Source organism: Mus caroli, unplaced genomic scaffold, assembly GCF_978045245.1.
Source record: "Mus caroli unplaced genomic scaffold, Mus_caroli_1 scaffold_2, whole genome shotgun sequence".
NCBI classification, from domain to species: Eukaryota; Metazoa; Chordata; class Mammalia; order Rodentia; family Muridae; genus Mus; species Mus caroli.
The window spans coordinates 127,355,968-127,379,799 of record NW_028227257.1 but is presented as its reverse complement, the minus strand read 5'-3'; the positions used below and the strand labels follow the sequence as shown (position 1 = coordinate 127,379,799).

General features: G+C 42.3%; 1 protein-coding gene across 1 annotated transcript in view; it reads right to left on the bottom strand.

Moving 5' to 3' along the window:
* Nucleotides 1–10,493: 10,493 nt before the first annotated feature.
* LOC147005920 (glyceraldehyde-3-phosphate dehydrogenase-like) overlaps nt 10,494–23,832 on the bottom strand; it is a 128,531-nt gene continuing 115,192 nt past the window's right edge. Inside the window, exons 3-5 of the mRNA XM_085828504.1 lie at nt 12,710–12,863; nt 11,572–11,803; nt 10,494–10,808 (exon numbers count right to left, since the gene is read on the bottom strand). Coding sequence (XP_085684630.1) covers nt 10,494–10,808; nt 11,572–11,803; nt 12,710–12,863 — 701 coding nt within the window. The remainder of the gene's footprint in view (nt 10,809–11,571; nt 11,804–12,709; nt 12,864–23,832) is intronic.

Sequence of the window (23,832 nt, the reverse complement as noted above, 5' to 3'; positions counted from 1 at the left end):
CTATTTCTTTTTTTTTTCTTCCTATTTCTTATGAATGAAACTGGCAGTAGACTGGCTCACCTGCCTTTAGTATTGGTCTCCATACTGTTAGAATCTAATCCACTTCCACTCAGTTAGGATTTGTTGTCTCTGTTTTGACAATCCCATTATGCTTAAGAATTATTTTAGCCTGATAAAACTCCTATTAGCATCACTACCTCATCTATGGTCTGCTGGAGTGCACGGAGCTGGTCCTGCCATTCTGAGGCTGTAGGATCTCCATGACATTGAGTAACAACAGGATATCTGAGAGGAATCTCCATGATGATCTTATATAGTATAGTAGAAACCAGAGGCCTTAAACATACCAGTGACTCATTGCAATGAACATTTACAAGTAAAGATGTGTGGACAAAAGAATATACTGTGTAGTCACTGTGATATACTACAGCTTCCATGATAAGATTTTTTTTTTTTAATTTTGTTTTATTTTCTTTTGTGGGAGAGGTTGCCAGGGCAGAGAACATATATGAAGGACTGGAGAGATGAGTGGAATTGGGTGCATGATGTAAAATTCACAAAGAATCAATAAAAAGTTAAAACTCAATCTCCGATAACAGACTATCTTAGGCTGGTGGTTTATTTTTTATTTTTTTATGAGTGGGTAAAGAGAACTGAAACATGAAATTTGCATTGGAGACTCACTGTCCATGCTTTTAAAACCATGTTCAATGTTAAATACGATTCTAGACTAAAGAGGTGGTATGAGTCAAGCATTCTTTTTTTTTTTTTTGATTTTTAATATTTTTATTACATATTTTCCAATGCTATCCCAAAAGTCCCCCATAGCGCCCCCCACTTCCCTACCCACCCATTCCCATTCTTTTGGCCCTGGCATTCCCCTATATTGGGGCATATAAAGTTTGCAAGTCCAATGGGCCTCTCTTTCCATTGATGGCCGACTAGGCCATCTTTCGATACATATGCAGCTAGAGACAAGAGCTCCTGGGTTCTGGTTAGTACATCATGTTGTTCCAACAATAGGGTTGCAGATCCCTTTAGCTCCTTGGGTACTTTCTCTAGCTTCTCCATTGGGAGCCCTGTGATACATCCAATAGCTGACTGTGAACATCCACTTCTGTGTTTGCTAGGCCCCGGCATCGTCTCACAAGAGACAGCTATATTTGGGTCCTTTCAGCAAAATCTTGCTAGTGTATGCAATGGTGTCAGCGTTTAGAAGCTGATTATGGGATGGATCCCTGGATACGGCAGTCTCTAAATGGTCCATCCTTTCATCACAGCTACGAACTTTGTCTCTGTAACTCCTTCCCTGGGTGTTTTGTTCCCAATTCTAAGAAGGTGCACAGTGTCCACACTTTGGTCTTCATTCTTCTTGAGTTTCATGCGTTTATCAAATTGTATCTTATATCTTGGGTATCCTAAGTTTTGGGCTAATATCCACTTATCAGTGAATACATATTGTGTGAGTTCTTTTGTGATTGTGTTATTTCACTCAAGATGATGCCCTCCAGGTCCATCCATTTGGCTAGGAATTTCATAAATTCATTCTTTTTAATAGCTGAGTAGTACTCCATTGTGTAAATGTACCATAATTTCTGTATCCATTCCTCTGTTGAGGGACATCTGGGTTCTTTCCAGCTTCTGGCTATTATAAATAGGGCTGCTATGAACATAGTGGAGCATGTGTCCTTTTTACCGGTTGGGACATCTTCTGGATAGAGTCAAGCATTCTAAAGCAGTCCCAGAGTTCTCAGGGATGCCAGAAGTCATTCTTATGGGAAATAGCTGACTCCAGAGGCCAGGAAACCCATGGCCTCAGGTTCAGAGCTGCCAGACCCTGCACTTACTGCCTTCTACCAATCTGGGAATTTGACAGCAGATCCCTAATCTTCCCAAGCTGGACCTCTTGTTGTCTTCTGGGCTCCTCCAAGTGATCTTCCCTACTCTGCTGTGGCAGGTTGACCCCAGGCTCCCTCAGTAGTGACACTTTTGTTATTAGTAATCCAGTTTATTTCACTCTTAACAATGGGTTCTCTCTGTAAGATGACTTCTGAGGTGGGAGAATGAAAATTGGCCATCTTCATTACTGCTGAGCGGCCATTCCAGAGGAGGCACCGTCCCAATAAATATCCATGTGGACTTGAGGCCTTGAGGAGTATGGGCTTGTCTTTTGGGAGGGTCTGAGAGGCTCTTTTCATAGGGTTACTTGGCTCATCGTTTCTGCAAAGATTCTGGCCTCCTCTTGTCTCCAGGGGGCTGGGGCTGGGGCTGGGGCTGGGGCTGGGGCTGGGGCTGGGGCTGGGGCTGGGGCTGGGGCTGGGGCTGGGGCTGGGGCTGGGGCTGGGGCTGGGGCTGGGGCTGGGGCTGGGGCTGGGGCTGGGGCTGGGGCTGGGGCTGGGGCTGGGGCTGGGGCTGGGGCTGGGGCTGGGGCTGGGGCTGGGGCTGGGGCTGGGGCTGGGGCTGGGGCTGGGGCTGGGGCTGGGGCTGGGGCTGGGGCTGGGGCTGGGGCTGGGGCTGGGGCTGGGGCTGGGGCTGGGGCTGGGGCTGGGGCTGGGGCTGGGGCTGGGGCTGGGGCTGGGGCTGGGGCTGGGGCTGGGGCTGGGGCTGGGGCTGGGGCTGGGGCTGGGGCTGGGGCTGGGGCTGGGGCTGGGGCTGGGGCTGGGGCTGGGGCTGGGGCTGGGGCTGGGGCTGGGGCTGGGGCTGGGGCTGGGGCTGGGGCTGGGGCTGGGGCTGGGGCTGGGGCTGGGGCTGGGGCTGGGGCTGGGGCTGGGGCTGGGGCTGGGGCTGGGGCTGGGGCTGGGGCTGGGGCTGGGGCTGGGGCTGGGGCTGGGGCTGGGGCTGGGGCTGGGGCTGGGGCTGGGGCTGGGGCTGGGGCTGGGGCTGGGGCTGGGGCTGGGGCTGGGGCTGGGGCTGGGGCTGGGGCTGGGGCTGGGGCTGGGGCTGGGGCTGGGGCTGGGGCTGGGGCTGGGGCTGGGGCTGGGGCTGGGGCTGGGGCTGGGGCTGGGGCTGGGGCTGGGGCTGGGGCTGGGGCTGGGGCTGGGGCTGGGGCTGGGGCTGGGGCTGGGGCTGGGGCTGGGGCTGGGGCTGGGGCTGGGGCTGGGGCTGGGGCTGGGGCTGGGGCTGGGGCTGGGGCTGGGGCTGGGGCTGGGGCTGGGGCTGGGGCTGGGGCTGGGGCTGGGGCTGGGGCTGGGGCTGGGGCTGGGGCTGGGGCTGGGGCTGGGGCTGGGGCTGGGGCTGGGGCTGGGGCTGGGGCTGGGGCTGGGGCTGGGGCTGGGGCTGGGGCTGGGGCTGGGGCTGGGGCTGGGGCTGGGGCTGGGGCTGGGGCTGGGGCTGGGGCTGGGGCTGGGGCTGGGGCTGGGGCTGGGGCTGGGGCTGGGGCTGGGGCTGGGGCTGGGGCTGGGGCTGGGGCTGGGGCTGGGGCTGGGGCTGGGGCTGGGGCTGGGGCTGGGGCTGGGGCTGGGGCTGGGGCTGGGGCTGGGGCTGGGGCTGGGGCTGGGGCTGGGGCTGGGGCTGGGGCTGGGGCTGGGGCTGGGGCTGGGGCTGGGGGCTGTCTTTTCTTAGAAAACAAACAGGCTTCTAAGGAATAATAATAAAATAAGATATCATATCAGAATAGAACCAAACCAAACTAAACCAATTAAAAAAAACCCAAAACAAAAAACCAACCAACCACCACCAACAACAACATCAAAACAGAAGGAAAAGAGGCCAAGAAAAGGCACAAGAAAGAAATACAGACACAGATACCCGCTCATTTGCACACTTAGGAATCCCATTAAAACACTAAACTGGGAGCCATAGTATATATGCAAAGAACCTGTAGGGTAAAAATAGAGACTAAAAAAAAATACTTTCTGTATATATACTTTTTGTGTATACACACACACACACACACACACACACACACACACACACACACACACATATATATATATATATATATATATATATATAAATTTCATTTAGACATTTCATTTAGGGCCGAGTGCTCTGAAGTCTCTTTTTGCATTGTATGGCTATTGGCTATTGGTTTCTGTATTTGTTCTCATTTGCTGCAGGAGGAAGTCTGTTTGATGATGACTGAGCAAGGCACTGATCCATGACTATAACAGAATGTCACTGGGACAAGACATGATGTCTTGGGGACATCCTGGGTTATCTGGGGGGTTCCCATGGGACTCCTTCAGCCAGCAAGTAAGTTAGATATAACTAATTCCTGGTAATCTATATTTAGTGATAAGAGATGTCTAGTTGGGGCTGTATATTTGATTTTACCCTGGGTTCCTGGGCATTCTAGTCTCAGGTTCTTGGTCACCCAAGTATTATTGCACATGGATTCCATCTTGTGGAGTTAGCCCTAAGTCAAATCAGTTATAGGTTGGTTCCTCCCACAAGTTTTGTGCCACCATTGCATAAGCATATCTTGCAGGCAGGACAGCATTGCAGTTCAGAGGGTTTGTGGCTCAGTTGGTATTTATATTTCTCCTTTGATAGCATGCAGAGTATCTTCCTGTTGCAAAGATGCTAGCACAAATGGTTGAAGACTCTATGTAGGCATCAGTTTCATTTCTCTATGTTCAGTGAGTTTTATATTTGTTGTCTTTCAGCAATGGGGAATTGCCATCAGTTTGTCGAGAGCAACCAATTGTCTTAGGGACAGCCTGTTTGGATGTTCCCACAGGACTTCTTTGGCCAACAAATAAATTAGATGTAATTCACTTCTGGTAATCTATATTTGGTGACAAGAGATTCACAGTTGGGGCTCTGTCTTTCCAGTCATTTGGTGGTTTCATTAAATTGTACACACACACACACACACACACACACATGTATTTTAGGAAGTTTCTATTGTATTAGGTCTCCATGCTAGCCCTCAAATGTCACTTAATTTTAGTTGTCTCATTCTGTATTCCTTCTCTCCATCCCCTCTTCTCTCCCTTCCTATTCCATTTCCTACTCCTATTTTACAATGCTATCACAAAGTGGGGTGGGCTAAGATATATGGATTCTGAGGGGGAATTATCTTTCCACAGCAGGTGGAAAGAATTATTCTGAAATTTATTTTTTTAGAAGATTATATAGATTGTTTCTTTTCTGAAAGAAGTCTTTATAAGTTAACTAGTCAAAACAACTGCAACATAGTTCACTTTGAAATATATAAAAGAAAAAAATTTAAATATAAGACTCTATTATGAATGTTTATGAAAACTGAATAATAACAATCACATCATTTATCTGCTTTTTTAGTAAGAACTTATGTTTAAACATATGAACAGTTTTAATGATAGTTACCAAGTTTTCTTAGATGCAATATTGATGGTGTTTTCTGAAAAAAAAATAGTCATTCTTGCTGCTACTAATAAACCTTAAGCAAACTGGCCTTCATAATCAAGTAATTCCAGTATAAATGTTTCATAGAATGAGACAGAAGTGTCTTCTATTAGCTAGATTTGAAAGTGTTTTGAAGTTTAATGTTTCTTTTGAATCTCTAAGACAATAGTATGCTATGCATTGTTTACCAAAATTGTTCATAAATTCTTTGTAAGACTGTTCCTCTATGATCTGGAGATACATTCGAGGAACATCCAATTTATTTTGTAAGATTGGGAATAAATAAATTACGCTGTTTCATTTCTGTGCTTTCCTCTTTAACATAAGAACAAGCAGAGATAACGTTCTGGGCTGACATTGCAACATCAGAATGTGTAATTTGTAATATGAAAATAAAATACTAATATCAGCTACTTGCCATTTTAAAACCATTGTGAAAATTACTGAAGCTGAAGAGTTCTGCATACAAATTTAGTGTGGTGATTTTATGTCAGAACAGAAATGATATTTGTCAATTTTGTATTTAACATTGTAACTGAAAATTTAATTTGATACTGGATATGCCGTTTTATATTTTTCAGGTCCATCAACTTATATTCATACCAAAATTTCTTTCACTTTTATTTATTTATTTATTTTTGCTTGTCTCAATTTCATGTGGAAATGGCTCAGTGAATGATAATACTTTTGGCAACGTATCATATTTTATACAGTTTCTGTGCATATCATACAAGATTATTTTGAATCTCAACCTAAGCATGAAATCACCATTTTGAAAGACTGAACTTATTGTTAGTAAGATTGAACTTATTGTAAATTTAAATTTAACCAATTTGTTTTTAATCTCTTTAGAAGTTGCTTTACTGTCACCTCTTTGAAAACACACCAAACAAAGTTAGCAGCAACCTAAAAGAAGAGCATGTGAGGTTAACATATTGATGGGGCCAAAAGAAGCCTCAGAAATTCTGTAGCTTTTTCAAATTATAATATCCATGATTTTCTACTGTATATGCCTGTGTACTAATTCTTATATATCTTGGTCTATGTAGCCCTGACAAGCCTGACATTTGTTATGTAGACCAGGATGATCTGAACTCATAGAGATTTGCCTGCCTTTGTCTCCAGAGTGGTGGGATTAAATTTATGTAATATCATGGTTGGCATGTATGCAGCTATTTAAAAATCTTAAGCACACAAGCCTCTCTCTCTCTCTCTCTCTCTCTCTCTCTGTCTCTCTCTCCTGCTCTGTGTGTGTGTGTCTGTCTGTCTGTCTCTGTGTATATGTAGAGTCCAGAAGTTGAGTGTTAGGTGTCTTCCTTGATTACTCTCAATCTCATCTTTTGAGACAAAGTCTCTTAGTAGATCTGAAACTCATCAATTGGCTAGATGGCTAGCCAACATGCCAACTCTGATTGACTGCCTGTCTTTTCTGTCTCTCTCTTCACCTCACTAGGGTTACAGGCTTGCATGAAAGCACACACTCAGCTACTTATGGGGGTGCAGGTATTTGTATCCAGGTCTTTATGCTTGGGTGGCTTTTACCTAGGGACATATCTCCCAAGGCCCCAGGGTAAAGCCTTTTATAACGAAAACTCAACTTTTCACTTGCTTCATCCAGAATCCTTTTGTTCTTATTATCCACACATGTTTGGTCGATACTACATGAGCTTATATAGAATCTATAAACATGTTTATAAACACAATTATATGAAACGGTACTGAACTATCTGAACAGTATTTTAGACAGATTAAGGTCCTTCTCTCTACAGGGTGATTACTGAAGATGAACTAATTAAGGTGATAAAGTCTTCTCTAAGACACACAGACTAGAAACTAGATACATGGCAGAGGCTGATGCTTATTGCTGAATGAATGAACGGATCTGTGCTTCAAACTTTGTGGAATACAGAGCAAAAGGCTTTAATTATGTTTGCACTAACATTCATTGGAGAATCAAAAAATGACTTTTAGATTTATAGTAATAATGAATGGAAAGTGTAGATAATCATTTCTCATACCCTACTTCTGTGTGTGTCTATGCCTAAGCTTCCTGACTATCAACATCCTACACCAACATGATATGCCTGTTATAGTTCATGAATCTATATTAACACACCATTAACTAGAGCTTATGGTTTACAGAAGGGTTCATTCCTAGATTTGTGTAGAATGGATTTGGGCAAATGTCTGTGTATAAATCACAGTGCTAACAGAATTGCTTCACTACCCTGAAGATCCACTATGTTCTGCCTATAAATCTTTTCATCCCTGTAAACCTGTGGTAACTGCTGATACTTTAATTGCCATGATTCTATCATTGTTAGGATGTTGTATGATTGGACTCACACAGAATGTATCCTCTGAGATAGGCTTCTCTCACTGATTAATGTGTGCGGGACTGTGATAGGCAGTCTAATTTGGTTGAATGAGGCTTGCTCTGGTGACCCAGTAGAAAACTCTACAAGGGACAGAAAAGCGAGTCACATTCCCAGAGTCAGGTGCCTGACACCACAGAGCCCCCAACTCCATGATTCTGTGACTATAAGTCATGCAGACAATGTCCCAAGCTTCTGGCATTCTGGCTAGACTTCACCCCCACAGTTACTTGACTATAGCCAGGTATGCTCCTCCGCACAGTTACCTGAGAGCCTAGCTCACTATAAAAGGGGCTGCTTGGCCCCTCCTTGCTCTTTTTAAGCTTTTACTCTTTCTTACTCTCCTCTCTAGCCCTCTTTCTCTCTCTGCCTTTCCCCCTCCACGTGGCCATGGCCAGTCTCTCTCTCTCTCTCTCTCTCTCTCTCTCTCTCTCTCTCTCTCACTCTCTTTCTACCTTCTCTCTTTCTGCCTTTCTACTATAAAGCTCTAAAACCATAGACTGGGTTTGGTGGTTGTATATTGGATGGATGCCCGGGTGGGGCAGTCTCTGGATGGTCCTTCCTTCTGTCTCAGCTCCGAACTTTGTCTCTGTAATTCCTTCCATGGGTATTTTGTTCCACATTCTAAGAAGGAGAGAAGTATCCACACTTTGGTCTTCCTTCTTTTTGAGTTTCATGTGTTTTGCAAAGTGTATCTTGGGTAGTCTCAGTTTCTGGGATAATATCTGCTTATTAGTGAGTGCATATCATGTGTGTCCTTTTGTATATATGCTAGAAAGATTTTGCTGACAGGATCCTGATATAGCTGTCTCTTGTGAGGCTATGCCAGTGCCTGGCAAATACAGAAGTGGATGCTCACAGTCATCTATTGGAAGGAACACAGGGCCCCTAATGAAGGAGCTAGAGAAAGTACCCAAGGAGCTAAAGGGGTCTGCAACCCTATAGGAGGAACAACACTATGAACTAACCAGTACCCCCCAGAGCTGTGTCTCTAGTTGCATATGTAGCAGAGGATGGCCTAGTTGACCATCAATGGGAGGAGAGGCCCTTGGTCTTGTGAAGATCATATGCCCTAGTACAGGGGAATGCCAGGGCCAGGAAGTGGGAGTGGGTAGGTTGGGGAGCAGGGTTGGGGGAGGGTATAGGGCGCTTTGGGGATAACATTTGAAATGTAAATGATGAAAATATCTAATAAAAAATCAAAAACAAAATAAAACAAAACAAACAAACAAACAAACAAAAAAACCCACCACCACCAACAAAAAACCCCCATAGACTGTCTCTGCTCGTCAAGGCCCCCTGTTCTTGAATGATGGGACATCCATCATCTAACCTTGTGCTGGAAGGCCTTCCTGTGTTCCAGCCACGGGACCATACCAAGGACTTTCGTCCACGTGAGAACCATCCAGCGCCCTCCTCTCCCCCTGCACTCTCATCCCTTTGCCCCTGGGGCTGACCAAGCTGCCTGACCTGCCGGGGGTGGGGGTGGGGCGCATTCTGTTCTCAGCTCTTCCGTGGTATCCAGTGTGGGATGCCCAAGGCTGAGAACCTGGAACTTAGGGCTGCCTCTTGTCCATTCCTCCTGCGCACCACCCCCCACCCGCTGAGCTGGGATTCTGTTGCTTCCCACAATCAGACACCCACCAGGGGCCCAGTGAAAAGTGTGCTCCTGCCCGCCCAGAGCACTGGAACTTTGCCAGGATGCAGGTTTCCTCCCACTACCCCTTTATCCCCCTCCCTCAGTACTCACTGTCCTGCAAATGTGCTTCTAAGTTTCCTCTATAGCCTTTCATTGCTTGAGAGCTTAATTTAGTGTTGAATAATCTGAATGTACTAGAGTTGATCTGCTCATTTACTGAAGTATAGCTGAATTGCTTCCAAATTGGGCAAGTAAAAATAAAGCTGATATAAACAATTGATATGTGGGTCTTTGTGTGGACATGCATTTTAAATTCTTTTGGGTAAACACGAAGCAGCGCAATCACAGGATTGTATGGAAACAATGTATTTAGTATTCACAAGAATCTGCCACATTGGCTTCTGAATTTGTTCCTTTTCCTGTTGCTATGATAAAACATTCCAGCAAAAGCATCTTAAAGGAGAAAGGGATTGTTCTAGTTCACAATTCAATACTGTCCATCGTGACAAGGAAGGGACAGGGACTTGAGGCAGCTGGTCACATGGCATCCACAGTCAGGAAGCAGAGGGTGATGAGTGCCTGCTTTTGTTTTGGTCCCATCCATTGGTGCAGTCCTGCATCTTGCAGGGGAGGGCACCTCCCAGTGTGTGTGTGTGTGTGTGTGTGAATTGTTCCACCATGTAATGATACTGTTGACAACCAAAGGTCACTCTTACAGCGTCTACAGAGGCTGTGCTGGTTAGCATTCTGCCACTGAACAAGGGGCCCTTTTGTTCCACATTCTCCTCAGAATTTCACAGTTAGTGTTTTAGATTTGGGCCAATATAATGGGTACATAGTAGCATCTCAATGCAATTTAAAATTTTAATTTATTTGCATATGATATTAAACATCTTGTAATATGCTTGTAATTCATTTGTATGTATATTTTTGGGTGCAGCAAACTTTATTGATGGTATTCAAGAGAGTAGGGAGGGTTTCCTAGGTCCCTCCTGTTATGGGGGTCTGGGATGGAAATTGTGAGGGAGATGCTCAGTGTTGGGGGCCAAGTTGGGACAGGGACTCCTCAGTAACCGAGGACCTCTCTCTTTCTCTCAGTGTCCTTGCTGGAGTGGGTGGTCCAGGGTTTCTTACACCTTGGAGGTTATTTAGGCCATGAGGTCCACCACTATGTTGCTATACCTATATTCATTATCATACCAGGAAGTGAGCTTTACAAAATTGTCATTTAAAACAATGTCAGTCCCAGCATCAAAGATGGAAGAGTGGGAGTTGCTATTGAAGTGGCAGGAGACAACCTGGTCTTCAGTGTAGCCTAGGATGTCCTTCAGTGGACCCTCAGATGCCTGCTTCACCATCTTCTTGATGTTATCATACTTGGCAGGTTTCTCCAGGCAGCATGTCAGATCCACAACAGATACATTGGGGGTAGGAACACAGAAGGCCATGCCAGTCAGTAAACTCTACAAGCAAGGCCAGCCAGGTTTTAAGGAAAAATTTTAACCGAGAAATCATGATCACCCTGTCGCGTGCAATGAGGAAACCTCAGCGATGTGCAAGGGCTGATCAATGATCATTGAGTCTCTCTCATCCCAGTGCAATGGATCCATAAATCCGTGGGGTGCAAGAGCAGAGAACTCAGATGCCAATTAAGTCTGAAGCATGGATAGTCAAATTTCAGGGGAGGCCCCTTGTTCAATGGCCACAAGTGCTTGAGTGATCACGACCTTGTCACGTTTCTGTTGAGATCTGAGTTTACAAACCAACCATAGCATAAACACTATCCCACAACATAAGGCTGCACCAAACAATATAACCCCCACCCACTCCTTAAAATAAGAAAATGCAGAGGTAAGCCAAGAAGTAAAATCTCCAAAGGTAACTGGTTTCACGCGTGTTCCATTGAGTATCAGGATCCGTATCTGTAGTTGTTGTTGGAATTCCTCCAGTTCCATCGTCCAGTTTCCCTTCAAATAATCTGAAAGATTTTGACTACTAAAACGAGAATCATTAATAAATTTTAAGGGAGTTATGCATAGATTAGGTGAAGAGGAGACACAGCTCAGTTGGACCACTTCACTCAATGAATCCACTTGATGTTGCAACAAAAACTCTTTGGTTGACCAATAAGATACCAGAGGCTAAGTGAGCATCGACCCTTTCTATGGTTATTAATGCCTTAGATGTGACTTCTGATATCTGGTTAACAGTTTCAGCTACACTGACTTGATTAGCCATTGCCACACCAGCTGTTACTGCGGCAGCCGCAGACAACGTCACGGCTGTTAAAATTGCTGCAGTAATACCAAAATCTCTCTTTTGTCTATACAGGGCCACTAAAGGAAAACTTTCAGGATCAGCCTCTACAGGCACGGGTACATATTCAGGAATCTTTACCACCACAGCATAAGGCACGCTGCCATTCCAACATTCAGACAACTGGCAGGACTGATTTGAACTATTGCATAAAACCATATGATCAGAAACATTAGATGTCAATAAAAAGAAGAAGGGGGCCCTAACACACACGGGTGAGCTCGTTGTGTTTTCCTGGGCCATATAATATTGCTTGTTATTGGCTTCCCGGGTTTCGGCACAAACTGTCCTGCACTATCATCTCTCCAGCAAGAAAGCACACGGAACGACAGGATCCTTCTGCAGCAAAGCTTTATTGCATCTTGGAGAGGAAGACCCAGAGCCCCCAAAAGGCACTGCTTAAATATACCTCAGTGTGGCATGTCCACACCTGATTGGCTGCTCACCCATGACCTCATTTACATGCCCAGGGATGGGCAGTGACTAGGTGCGAACACGCTCTTGAACATGCGCATATTACTTGTTTACCAGTTAAGCACAGAGGAAGCCGGCGCCATCTTGTGATGGCAATTGTGAAATGATGGGGCGGCTTCCCACAAGTGAGCTTCTGATTCAGCTCTGGAATGACCTTGCCCACAGTCTTGGCAACACCAGTGGATGCAGGGATTATGTTCTGGGCAGCCCCAGGGCCATCATGCTACAGCTTTCCAGAGGGACCATCCACAGTCTTCTGAGTGGCAGTGATGGCATGGACCATGGTCATGAGCCCTTCCATGATGCCAAAGTTGTCATGGATGACCTTGGTCGGGGGACTAAGCAGTTGGTGGTGCAAGATGTATTGCTGACAATCTTGAATGAGTTGTCCTATTCCTTGTGGTTTATACCCATCACAAACATGGGAGCATCGGCAGAAGGGGTGGAGATGATGACCCTTTTGTCCCCACCGTTCAAATGGGTCCCAGCCTTCTCCATGGTGGTGAAGATGCCAGTAGATTCTATGACATACTCAGCACTAGCATCACCCTATTTGATGTTAGCATGATCTCACTCTGGGAAGATGGTGATGGACTTCCCATTAATGACAAGTGTTTCATTCTCAGCTTTGACTGTGCCATTAAATTTGTAGTTGAGGTCAATGAAGGGGTAGTTAATGGCCACAATCTCCAGTTGGTCAAGGGCAGAGCAGAAGGCAGCCCTGGAAACTAGGCACCAAATATGGCCAAATATGTTCACACTGACCTTCACTATCTTGTCTATGGGACAAGGCTGGCACTGCACAAGATACGGCTGTCTCTGGAACAGGGAGGAGCAGAGAACCTTAATTTGTATTTGTCTGAATGAGTTTATGTGCACCATATGTGTGCAAGAGCCCAAAGAGGTCAGAGGAGGGCATTGGTTTCCCCAGAGCTAGAGTTAGAGTAGACAACCTTTCTCAACTTGCATATATTGCTAGTGGTTTTAAACCAATAAATATGCATTAGATTTTGTACTAGCCCTTTCACACCTGTTGACATGGTCATGTGACTTTTTCTCTTTAACTTGTTGTTATGATGGATAGATTGATTTTCAAATATTAAACGGTCTTGCTATCTGGGATAAATTACACTTGATTTTGATGTATACTTTTTTTTTTCTTAGATATTTTCTTTATGTACATTTCAAATGTAATTTTCCCTTTCCAGGTCTCCCCTTTGGAAACTCCCTACCCCCTCCCCCTCCCCCTGTGTCTGTGAAGGTGCTCTCCCACCCACCCACTCCCATCCTCTCACCCTGCAGTTCCCCTGCACTGGGACATTGTACACCCTCAGGCCCGATACACCCTCAGGCCCGATGGCCTCTCCTCCCACTGATGTCCAACAAGGCTCTGTCACATATGTGGCCAGCGGCATGGGTCGCTTCATGTGTATTTGGTTGGTGGTCCAGTCCCTGGAAGTTCTGGGGTGTCTGGCCTATTGACACTGTTGTTCCCTTCATGGTGCTGCAAACCTTCTCAGTTGCTTCAGTCCCTTCTCCAACTCCTTCATTGGGGACCCATGAGCTCAATCCAATGATTGCCTGTGAGCATCCTTCTCTGTATTTGTCAGGCTCTGGCAGAGTCTTATGTTTTTGTAGTTCACTTGCCAATATTTTTTAGGGTGTTTTATGTCTTATGAGATATACTGGTCTTTAGTTTTCGTTTAAAGTTATATCATGTTATTGTTATAAGTCTAGGTATTATTTCTTTTGTTACTATCTTCTAAAGTATTGTAGAATATGGGTACAATTTATTCCCTGTATATTTGACAAAATTGATCAGTACTTCTGTCCTAGGGTTTCAGTGCTGCAAAGAGACACCATAACCATGGGAACTTTTATAGAGAGAAAAAAATTAATTTGGGCTGGCTTAAGGTTTTAGAGTTATAGTCCACTATCATTCTGGCTGGCCATATGGTGGTGCGTAGGCAGACATGGTGCTTGAGAAGGAGCTGAGAGTTCGAAATCTTGATCCACAGGCAGCAGGAGACTGTGTGCCACACTGCGTGTAGCTTGAGTATAGGGGACCTCAAGGCCCACCCCCATAGTGACACATTTCCTCTACCAAGGCCATACCTAATCCAATAAGGCCACACCTCCTAATAGTGTCCCCTCTCTATGGGCTAAGCAATCAAATACATGAGTCTAGGGGACCATTCCTATTGAAACCACCACAGAACCTAATGGATCTTTTGCTTTCTATTTTTAAAGGATATTAACTATTGATTCAATTTCCTTAATAGATACAGGCCTATTTAGATCATTTATTCTTTTGAAGTAAGATGACTCAGACTGTCTTTTCAGGAATTAGTTCATTTTATCCATGTTATTGAATTTATACATATGATGTTTTTCATAATATTCAGGTTTTGGGGGGATTTTGATGCTATGAAACACATGGTGATGTCCTATGTGGTATTCTTAGGCTAGTAACTGTGCCACTGTATGTTGTCTTACACAGCTTCACTGGCTATTACAGGGTAAAATTTTCAAATAACTACATTTTTGCACATTGAGTTTCTATTCTAGTTTGTTAACATCTTAATCCATGTCTGCTACATTTTATCATCTATTTTCTTCTGTATTTTCTTAGTTTGGATTTTATTTGATCTTTTTATAGACTCATAAAGTAGATGCTTAGATTAGTGATATGATCATCTTTTACTTCTATGTGGTTTTATATATGTGCTTATTTGCCTTTATATATTTGCTTCTTTTGTATTTTCCTCTCTAAGCACTTTATTACTGTATCCTCCTATATTATATTCTTGTTTTCATTCCAAAATATGTAAAATTTCCCTTGAAACTTGTTGGTCTGTTGTTTACTCTTTCATTACTTCGAGATTTTCCATGTATTTTCTGTTACTAAATTTTACTTCAGTTTCACTGTATTTTGAAGTTACATTGTATATTTTTTTCATTAGTGTGCAGCTGTGATTTATGATGCCATGTGTTATCCAGCTTGCTGAAAGTACTATGTGAGCTTTAGAAGAGTGTCTATCCTGCTGTTGTTGCCTATAGTAGTCTTTGCATAACCATTACACACAGATCATTGACATTGCTGTTAACTTCATTCTGCATCCTTATGGATTTACTTTGCCTGTTGTACCTGCCCATTTATGACAGAGAGTGTGTGAATCTCCAAATGTGATAGGCCTATCTATTACTCCTTTCAGTTCTGTCAGTCTTAGCTCTTGCATGTAGGTATCCTCCTTTAAATCTTTCCCCTTCTTCCTGCTCTTCCTCTTTCTCGTTCTTCCTGTTTCTCCTCTTTCTCTTATTCTTTTCACATATATGGTCTTAATTGTATCAATTAATGGAGTTCACTGTGATATTTTCATAGATGCAGACATTGTATATTGATGAAATGCTGTTAAAAATACTTGTTAATGAATATGTCTTTCTGCAATATTGATCCACTTATCATTATGTACTATAGTAATTTAACAGTGATTTTTAATTTTCATATGTTTCTTGTCCTAATTCAATATAATGAGTTCCAGTTTCTTTTAACTATTATTTGTATGGTGTATCTTTTCCCATGTATATACTTTAAAGATATATGTGTTTATTTTCAAGATGGCTTCCTTGTAAAAAACAAATATCTGTGTTTTCCTTTTGATCCACTTTGAAAATTCTGGCATTTAATTGTTGTATTCAGATTATGTGTACTTAAAGTGATTATTGACATAGTTTTATTAATATATAGCACGTCTGATACTATCTTCTATATATGTTAACTTTATGTCTCTGACTTAGTCACTATTCTAGTGCTACCAGGAAACACAATGACCAAGGCAATTTTTATTAAAGAAAACATTAAATTGGGGGCTCACTTATAATTTTGGAGGCTTAGTTAATCATCATCTTGATGGGAAGCAAGGCAATATTCAGGCAGGCATAGTACTGGAAAAGTAGCTGAGAGCTACATCCTGATCTTTAGGCAAAGATAAAGAGACTGAGCCTGTCATGGACTTTCGGAATCTCAAAGCCAAACCCCAGGGACATACTTCTTCCAAGAATTTCATATGTGCTTCAACAAGGCCACACCTCCTAATCCTTCTCAGATAGTGCCACACCTTGGTGACTAAGCATTCAAATATATAAGCCTATGGGGGCCATTCACATTCAAAACATCACATTTTATTCTCTGGCACCCATAGACTTATAGCCATATCATAATGAAAAATGGACTTAGTCCAACTTTAAAAGTTTCTGTAATATTTCACAGTTTCAATACTGTTTAAGAATTAATATTTAAAGTCTCTTCTAAGACTTAAGGCAATCTCTTAATTGTATGTCTTAGAGTTTTATTGCTTCAGTGAAACACAGTGATCAAAGAACAGATTGGGGAGGAAAGAGTTTATTTGGCTTATGCTTCCATATCATTGTTCATGACTGAATTAAGTCAGGACAGGACTTCAAACAGGGTGGGAACCTGGAGGCAGGAGCTGATGCATAGGCCATGGAGGAGTGCCGCTTACTGGACTGCATCCCTTGGCTTGCTCAGTCTGCCTTCTTATTGAACCTAAGACTATCATCCCATGGATAGCAAGCACCACCCATCCGCACAATGGGTTAGACCATCCCCCATCAATCACTAATTAAGAAAGTAGCTTTATCTTCTGGAGGCATGTTCTCAATTGAGTTCCCTCATTTCAGATAACTCTAGCTTGTGTCAAGTTGGCATAAGAACAGCAGCTACCTACCTACAAAACTATTCTAATTACCTACAAAATCAATACTGAAAAGCAGACTGCATACTTCAAACCTACAATGACACCAAATATACATTACAGTTTCAAAGGGGAGGAAAGAAAGCATAGTGAGGAAATCCTGGGCCAAAGCCGCACTTACAACCATCATGGAAATCTCTAAATTCTGCACTTCCATGTCTGATGTCAAGGCACGTTTCAGCTCTCCAACTCCTTTCAGCTTAATTGACTGCAGCTTACTTCTTCTTCCTTTTTAAAATATTTAATCCTTTTTTTTTCACTCCAGATTTTATCCCCCTCCCAGTACATCATCTGACTGTTCCCCATCCCATTCCTTCTCCCCAACCCCTGTCTCCACAAAGATATCACTAACCCCTATCTCCCCACTCCACCATCCAGATTTCTAAGCTCCCTGGGGGCTCCATCTCTTGAGGGTTAGGTGCATCTTCTCTGACTAAACCCAGACCCGTCAGTCCTCTGCTGTATATGTGTTGGGAGCCTCATATCAGCTGGTGTATGCTTCCTGGTTGGTGGTCCAATGTCTGAGAGATTGCAGGGGTCCAGGTTAATTGAGACTGCTGGTCCTCCTACAGAGTCACCCTCCTCCTTACCTTCTTCCATCTTTCCCCTAATTCAACCACAAGAGTCAGCAGCTTCTGTCCATTGGTTGGGTGCAAATACCTGCATCTGATTCTTTCAGCTGCTTGTTGGGTCTTTTAGAGGGCAGTCAAAGATCCCTTTTTGTGAGTGCTCCATAGCCTCAGTAATATGTCAGGTCTTGGGGTCCCTCCTTGAGCTGGATCCCAAATTCGGCCTGTTGCTGGAGCTCTTTTTCCTCAGGCTCCTCTCCATTTCCATCCCTGCAGTTCTTTCAGACAGGAACATTATGGGTCAGAGATTTGACTATGGGATGGCAACCCCATCTCTCACTTGATGTCCCCGTCTTTCTGCTGAAGGTGGGCTCTACAAATGTCCTCTCCCCACTGTAAGGCACTTCATCTAAGGTCCCTCCTTTTGAGTTCTGAGAGTCTCTCACCTACCAGGTCTATGGTACATTCTGGAGGGTTCCCTTACCTCCTACCTCAAGAGGTTGCCTGTTTCTCCTGTCCCTCAGTCCTTTCTCCCCATCTAATACCTGATCATGTTCTCCTCTTCTCCCTGTCCCCTTTCCCACCCAGGTACCTCCCTCCCTCCCCACTTGTGATTTCTTTCTTCTCCCTCCCAAGTGGGACTGAGGCATCTTCACTTGGCTCTTCAGTTTGTTGACCTTTTTGAGTTCTGTATCTTGGGTATTATGTACTTTTCTTTTGTCTAAAATCCATTTACTAATGAGTACGTACCATGCATGTAATTTGGGTCAGAGTTACCTCATTCAGAATGATTTTTTTCTAGTTCCATCCATTTGCCTACAAAACACAAGATGTCCTCATTCTTAATACCTGAATATTATTCCATTGTGTAAATGAACCACATTTTCTGTATCTATTCTTCTGTCTGAGACATCTGGATTTTTTTTCCAGCTTCTGCTTATCACAAATAAGGCTGCTATGAACATCGAGGAACACATGCCCCTGTGGCATGGTGAGGCATCTTTTGGGTATATTCCTAAAGTGGTATAGCTGGGTCTTCAGGTAGATCTATTTCCAATTTTCTGATTCCCCCACCTGTTCTTTTATTGTTAAGAATTGTTTTTTGCTATTCTGGGATTTTTGCCTTTCCAAACAAATTTGAGAATTGCTCTTTCCATGTCTTTGAAGAATTGTGTTAGAATTTTGATGGGGATTGCATTGAATTTGTAGATTGCTTTTGGTAGGATGGCAAGTTTTACTGTATTAATTCTGCCAATCCATGAGCATGGGAGATCCCTCCATTTCCTGAGATCTTGTTCAATTTCTTTCTTTAGAGACCTGAAGTTATTGTCATGCAGATCTTTCACTTGTTTGGTCAGAGTCACCCCAAGATATTTTATATTATTTGTAGCTATTGTGAAGGGAGTTGTTTCCCTAATTTCTTTTTCAGCCTGTTTATCATTTATATAAAGGAAGGGTACTGATTTATTTGAGTTAATTTTATATCCAGCCACTTTGCTGAAGTGGTTAATCAGCTGGAGAAGTTCTCTGGTAGAACTTTGGGGGTTGCTTATGTATACCATCATATCATCTGCAAATAGTAATACCTTTATTTCTTCTTTGCCCCTTGATCTTTTTTTGTTATCTTATTTTTCTGAGCTGTTTCTACACTTGTTTGAAGCTCTCCTTGGCAGTTCTCTGACATCCTCAAGATCTTGGGGTCTTCGACAAAATCATAGATAGCTTCACCCTCACAGCTCCATGAAATGGCTTTCTCTGGCCTTCATGTAGGGCCATCCCTGATACATATCTAGTTTCACCAGCTGTCCTTACCCAATGAAGGGGATTCCAAACCCCTTTCTTGTATTCTTAACTCTAAAGCCAGAACCAAGTAGCCAAAACTTCCATGTTCTGCTCCTTGCAGGGGCTGGAACTTGGCCCTTCATTCAAATACATTTGCACCAGCTTTCTATTATTGAAGATTTCCTTTGCTGCTTACGTTTTTTTTTTGTTTTTTTTTTTTTTTTTTTTTTTTTTTTTTTTTTTTTTTTAATCCTTTTCACAAATTGGAAGCTTTGTTGGGTGGGATCTTACCTTGAGGTCATTATTCCACTTATTCTGTTTAGCATCACTTAAAAATAACTTTTTATTTTCTTGATCACTAGACTTAGCCCTATTACAATCTTTGGTGCTCCTATCCTCCTCAAACTGTACTGAAGTGGAAACTTAAGGGTTCTTTGGAAAGTCAGTTGTATTGGAGGGTGTTTTGCTTGGGAAAACATGTAAAGGAGTGTTTTCCTGAAGTGGACACAGGTGAAAGGCTAAGGCAGGCTTATGAAAGCATATTTCACTGAAGCAGACACAGGAGAGAGGATGTTCTACTAAAGCAAGCACATGAAAGGACATGTAATGAAGGATTCTTTGCTAACAACACATATGTATTGCTACTCCTTACATTACACACTTGAGTCCTTCCATTGTGTTGGGACTCCATAGAGAGAAACACAGCAAAAATTTCTGATGGAGCTTCTTGCCTCTTCCTCGAACATGGGCTGATTGGCAGTGATGTTAACTGAGACAGATGCATGTGTTGAGGCAAGACCCATTGAGGACACATAGAGTACATGAGATGTTTGAAAAGAGTATACAAAGAACTCAGTGGTCAGTTACGGAGGCTGCTAGTATATCTGTGAAGTGTTTGTGAGTGGATAGAGCTGCAGCTGCTAACCTGTGAACTGAATAAGCATGATTCCCAATAATCACAGGGCAATGTCAATATGAGGCTTCTAGAAATTGCCTCTGCCAGTGCCATTAACTAGAACTCTTCAGTTTAGTCTCAGACAGATTTTTAGGACAAGGGTAAAGCACAGCCACATTCTTTGCCAAAATATCACAAGAATGATCTATAGATCAGTTACTTAAATTATTCCCCCTGAAACTTCTTGAGCTGGGCTTTCTCAATTCAAATTGCCCTCAGTACAATCCATGCTCCTACTACGATGACCCACAAAGCCCCACTTAAAAGAGCTAAAAGCTTTTCCAGGCCAAAGTCGCAAAATTTTCACATTTCTCCAACAAGCAGCATGGTCAGATCTGTCACAGCAAAAAATCAGTTCCTGGTACCAACTTGTATTCTTAGTCACTGTTTTTATTGCTGTGAAGAGACACCATTATCAAGACAAATCTTATAAAAGAAAACTTTTACCTGGAGGCTTGCTCACAGTCTCCCTTGTTAGTATGGTAGTTTGATTGAGAATAGCCACCATAGGCTCATAGATTTGAAAGCTTGGTCACCAGGGAGTGGCGCTATTGGAAAGGATTATGATATTTGCCTTGTTCAAGGACGTCTTTTACTGGGGGTAGGCTTTGAGAATTCAAAAGATCATGCCAAACCCAGGGTCTCTTTCTTTCTGTTGTCTGTAGATCCAGATGTAGGACTCTCAGCTACTTTTCTAGCACCATGTCTGCCTGGGTGCCATGTTTCCTGCTTTGTTGACAATGTTCCACACCTCTAAAAACTGTAAGCAAACCCCAGTGGAATTCTTTCTATTATAAGAGTTACCATGGTCATAGTGTGTCTTCACAGGAACCGAATATGGACTAAGACAGTCTGTCAGGTGTACTCTGTACTCCTGTTATGGATTGCCTTAAATTTGCTATGTGCATCTATAACTAATCCAAGCTCATGTTCAATAATACTACATTGCTTCACAAATAGCACAGTGTCAAAGGAATTGTTTTTGCTTTCCTGCCCTTTGAAATGTTGTTATTTGTTTTACACACACACACACACACACACACACACACACACACACACACTGTCCCTATTATTTTGAACCTATGTTTTTCTATAGATCAATTAAGAATAAAAAAACAAAATATTTTTGTTTTATTCCCAACTGTTTCTCCTTTGATCTCTTTCACCTTTTGTTTGCTTGTTTGTTTAGCCCTGACTTTCTGACTCATGTTACATTCCTAATTTAAAAAAAACAAAAAACAAAAAACTTTCCTTGATCTCTTTCACTTTTTGTTTGCTTGTTTGTTTAGCCCTGACTTTCTGACTCATGTTACATTCCTAATTTTAAAAAAAAAACTTTCATGCTGAGTGTATTGATAGTAGTCACCCAAGTTTTGTATACCCAAGGAGGGTTTTCTTTTTCACTTTCAAAGGATGGTGCCACAGCCAGAGTCCTACGTTGCTTTCCACTTCAATACTTAAATTACCCACTGAATTTTATTCTTGCTTACCCAGTTCCTTAGTGGGATGTAATGCTTATCTTTGATGCTTTGTGGATAATATTCTCCCTCACCTATTTTCTTTCAAGACTTTGATTTTCTATACTTTGATAATGATAGGCCTAGGTGTAGTTTTCTGGCATTTACTCACTCTGTGTTCTGGATCCATGTTCCCATGCCAGACATTAATTTGGGAAGTTCACAGTTATTATTGTTTCAAATGCTTCTTCTGTTCTGTACTTTCTGATCTCCCTATAGTTCCATTACATGTACACCACACATCTTGTATATATTTTTTTGTGTATACATTTTGGAAGTTTCTACCTAAACACTCACATGTCCTACAGCCTTTTCTCATCTATACTACATCCACTAGTAAGCTCATCAAAAATGTCCATTCTTCATGCCTCTTTTGTTGATTTTGATCTCCAGCCATTCCAGACTTCAAACTCAACTCCTAAAGCCACATTCAGATGAACAGAGTAGGATGTTTGGTACCTGGCTCCTGTGTTCTTTCTGACTGCTCTATTGTGATTTTACCCAAGCCTTGGAGGGAGTAATATATCTGTCTTATTTAATGCTGAGCATTCAAAAATATTTTTTCTTAGCATTTTAACATGCTATGAATCTCTGATATAACCACTGTTGTAAAGAACTCTTTAACCTTGTATGTGTGTAAACAAAATATTTAGGTGGCAATTTAACAATATGTTCATTTAGGGACCAAAATAAAAGATTGACTCTTGGTACCTATGACCATCTCTGTCATGGACCTTTGATTGAGTCCATAGTACAATGAATGAATGCTTGGCCTAGTATCCAAACAGAAATGATTTAGTTACTCCTACAGCAGTGATAGCACCATTGTCACTTCTAGATCCTTACAGACACTGGAGATTAAGTAAACATAAATAGCAAAAATTATAATTCATGTATGAGAGACAACATGTGACATATGCCTTTTGATTCTTCATTACTTCACACTCTCTATTATCCATTTCCAGGGAATCTCATAATTACAATTTTTTTATATAAGCAGAGTAAATTTCCATCGTGTATATGTACTGTGGTTTAATTATCTGTTCATCAAGTTAATGAATATTTAGGGTAGTTCTATTTGCTAGCTACTGTGAATTTAGCAGCAATGAATCGAATGTGCAAGTGGCTCTGTAGGAGAATAGAGAGTCCTTTTGGTATATGCTTATGAGTCGTGTATGGGCCATCTTGTTTCTATTTCTAGCTTATTGATAAAACTTCATAGTTCTACTTCTAGCTAACTGATAAACCTTCATATTGAGTTCCAATGTGGCTGGAGTCGTTTTTACTCTTACCAATACTGGTAAGACTTCTTTTTTCTTCATGGCCATATCAACATTGATTGGCATTTATATTTCTAATGATTACCCTTCTGACTATGGTGAAGTAGAATATCACAGTACTTTTAATTTTGATTTCCTTGATGGATAATGATGGTGAGCACTTAAAACTATTTTTTTTTCTATATGTAGTTCTTCTTTGAGAACTCTATGTATAATTTCTATAGTCTAAATTTCAATTGCAATCTTGTTTTCGTAATGTTTAGGGGTTTTTTTTTTTTGGTTCTTTATATATTTTGGACACTAATTCTATGTTAGATGTACAGCTGACAAAGATTTTCTCCAATTCTGTAGGCTGCCTCTTCACTCAGTTGACAGTTTCCTTTGCTGTACTGAAGGTTTGTAATTTTATGAGACCCATTTGTTGGTTGTTGGTCTTATTTCTTGAGTTATCTGAATCCTATTCTAAAGGTCTTTACCAATGCTGGTAAGTTGAAGTATTACTCTCTATATTTGCCTTCAGTAGTCTCAGAGTATCAGGCCTTATGCTGAAGTTCGTGACCCATTTGGTTTGGTTTTTGTGCAGAGTGAAAGATAAGAACAAAGTTTCACTGTTTTAAATTTGATACATAGTTTCTTTAGCCCTATTTGGTCAAAATGGTGTCTTTTTTCCAGTTTATATTTTTGGCATTTTGAAAAAAATAAAGTGATAAAAGTTTCATGGGCTTATTTTTAGAGCCTTTATTCTATCTATTCCATTCCATTTCTTTTTTTTTTTTTTATGCCAGGGCCATGGTGTTTTTATTACTATGACTTTGTGGT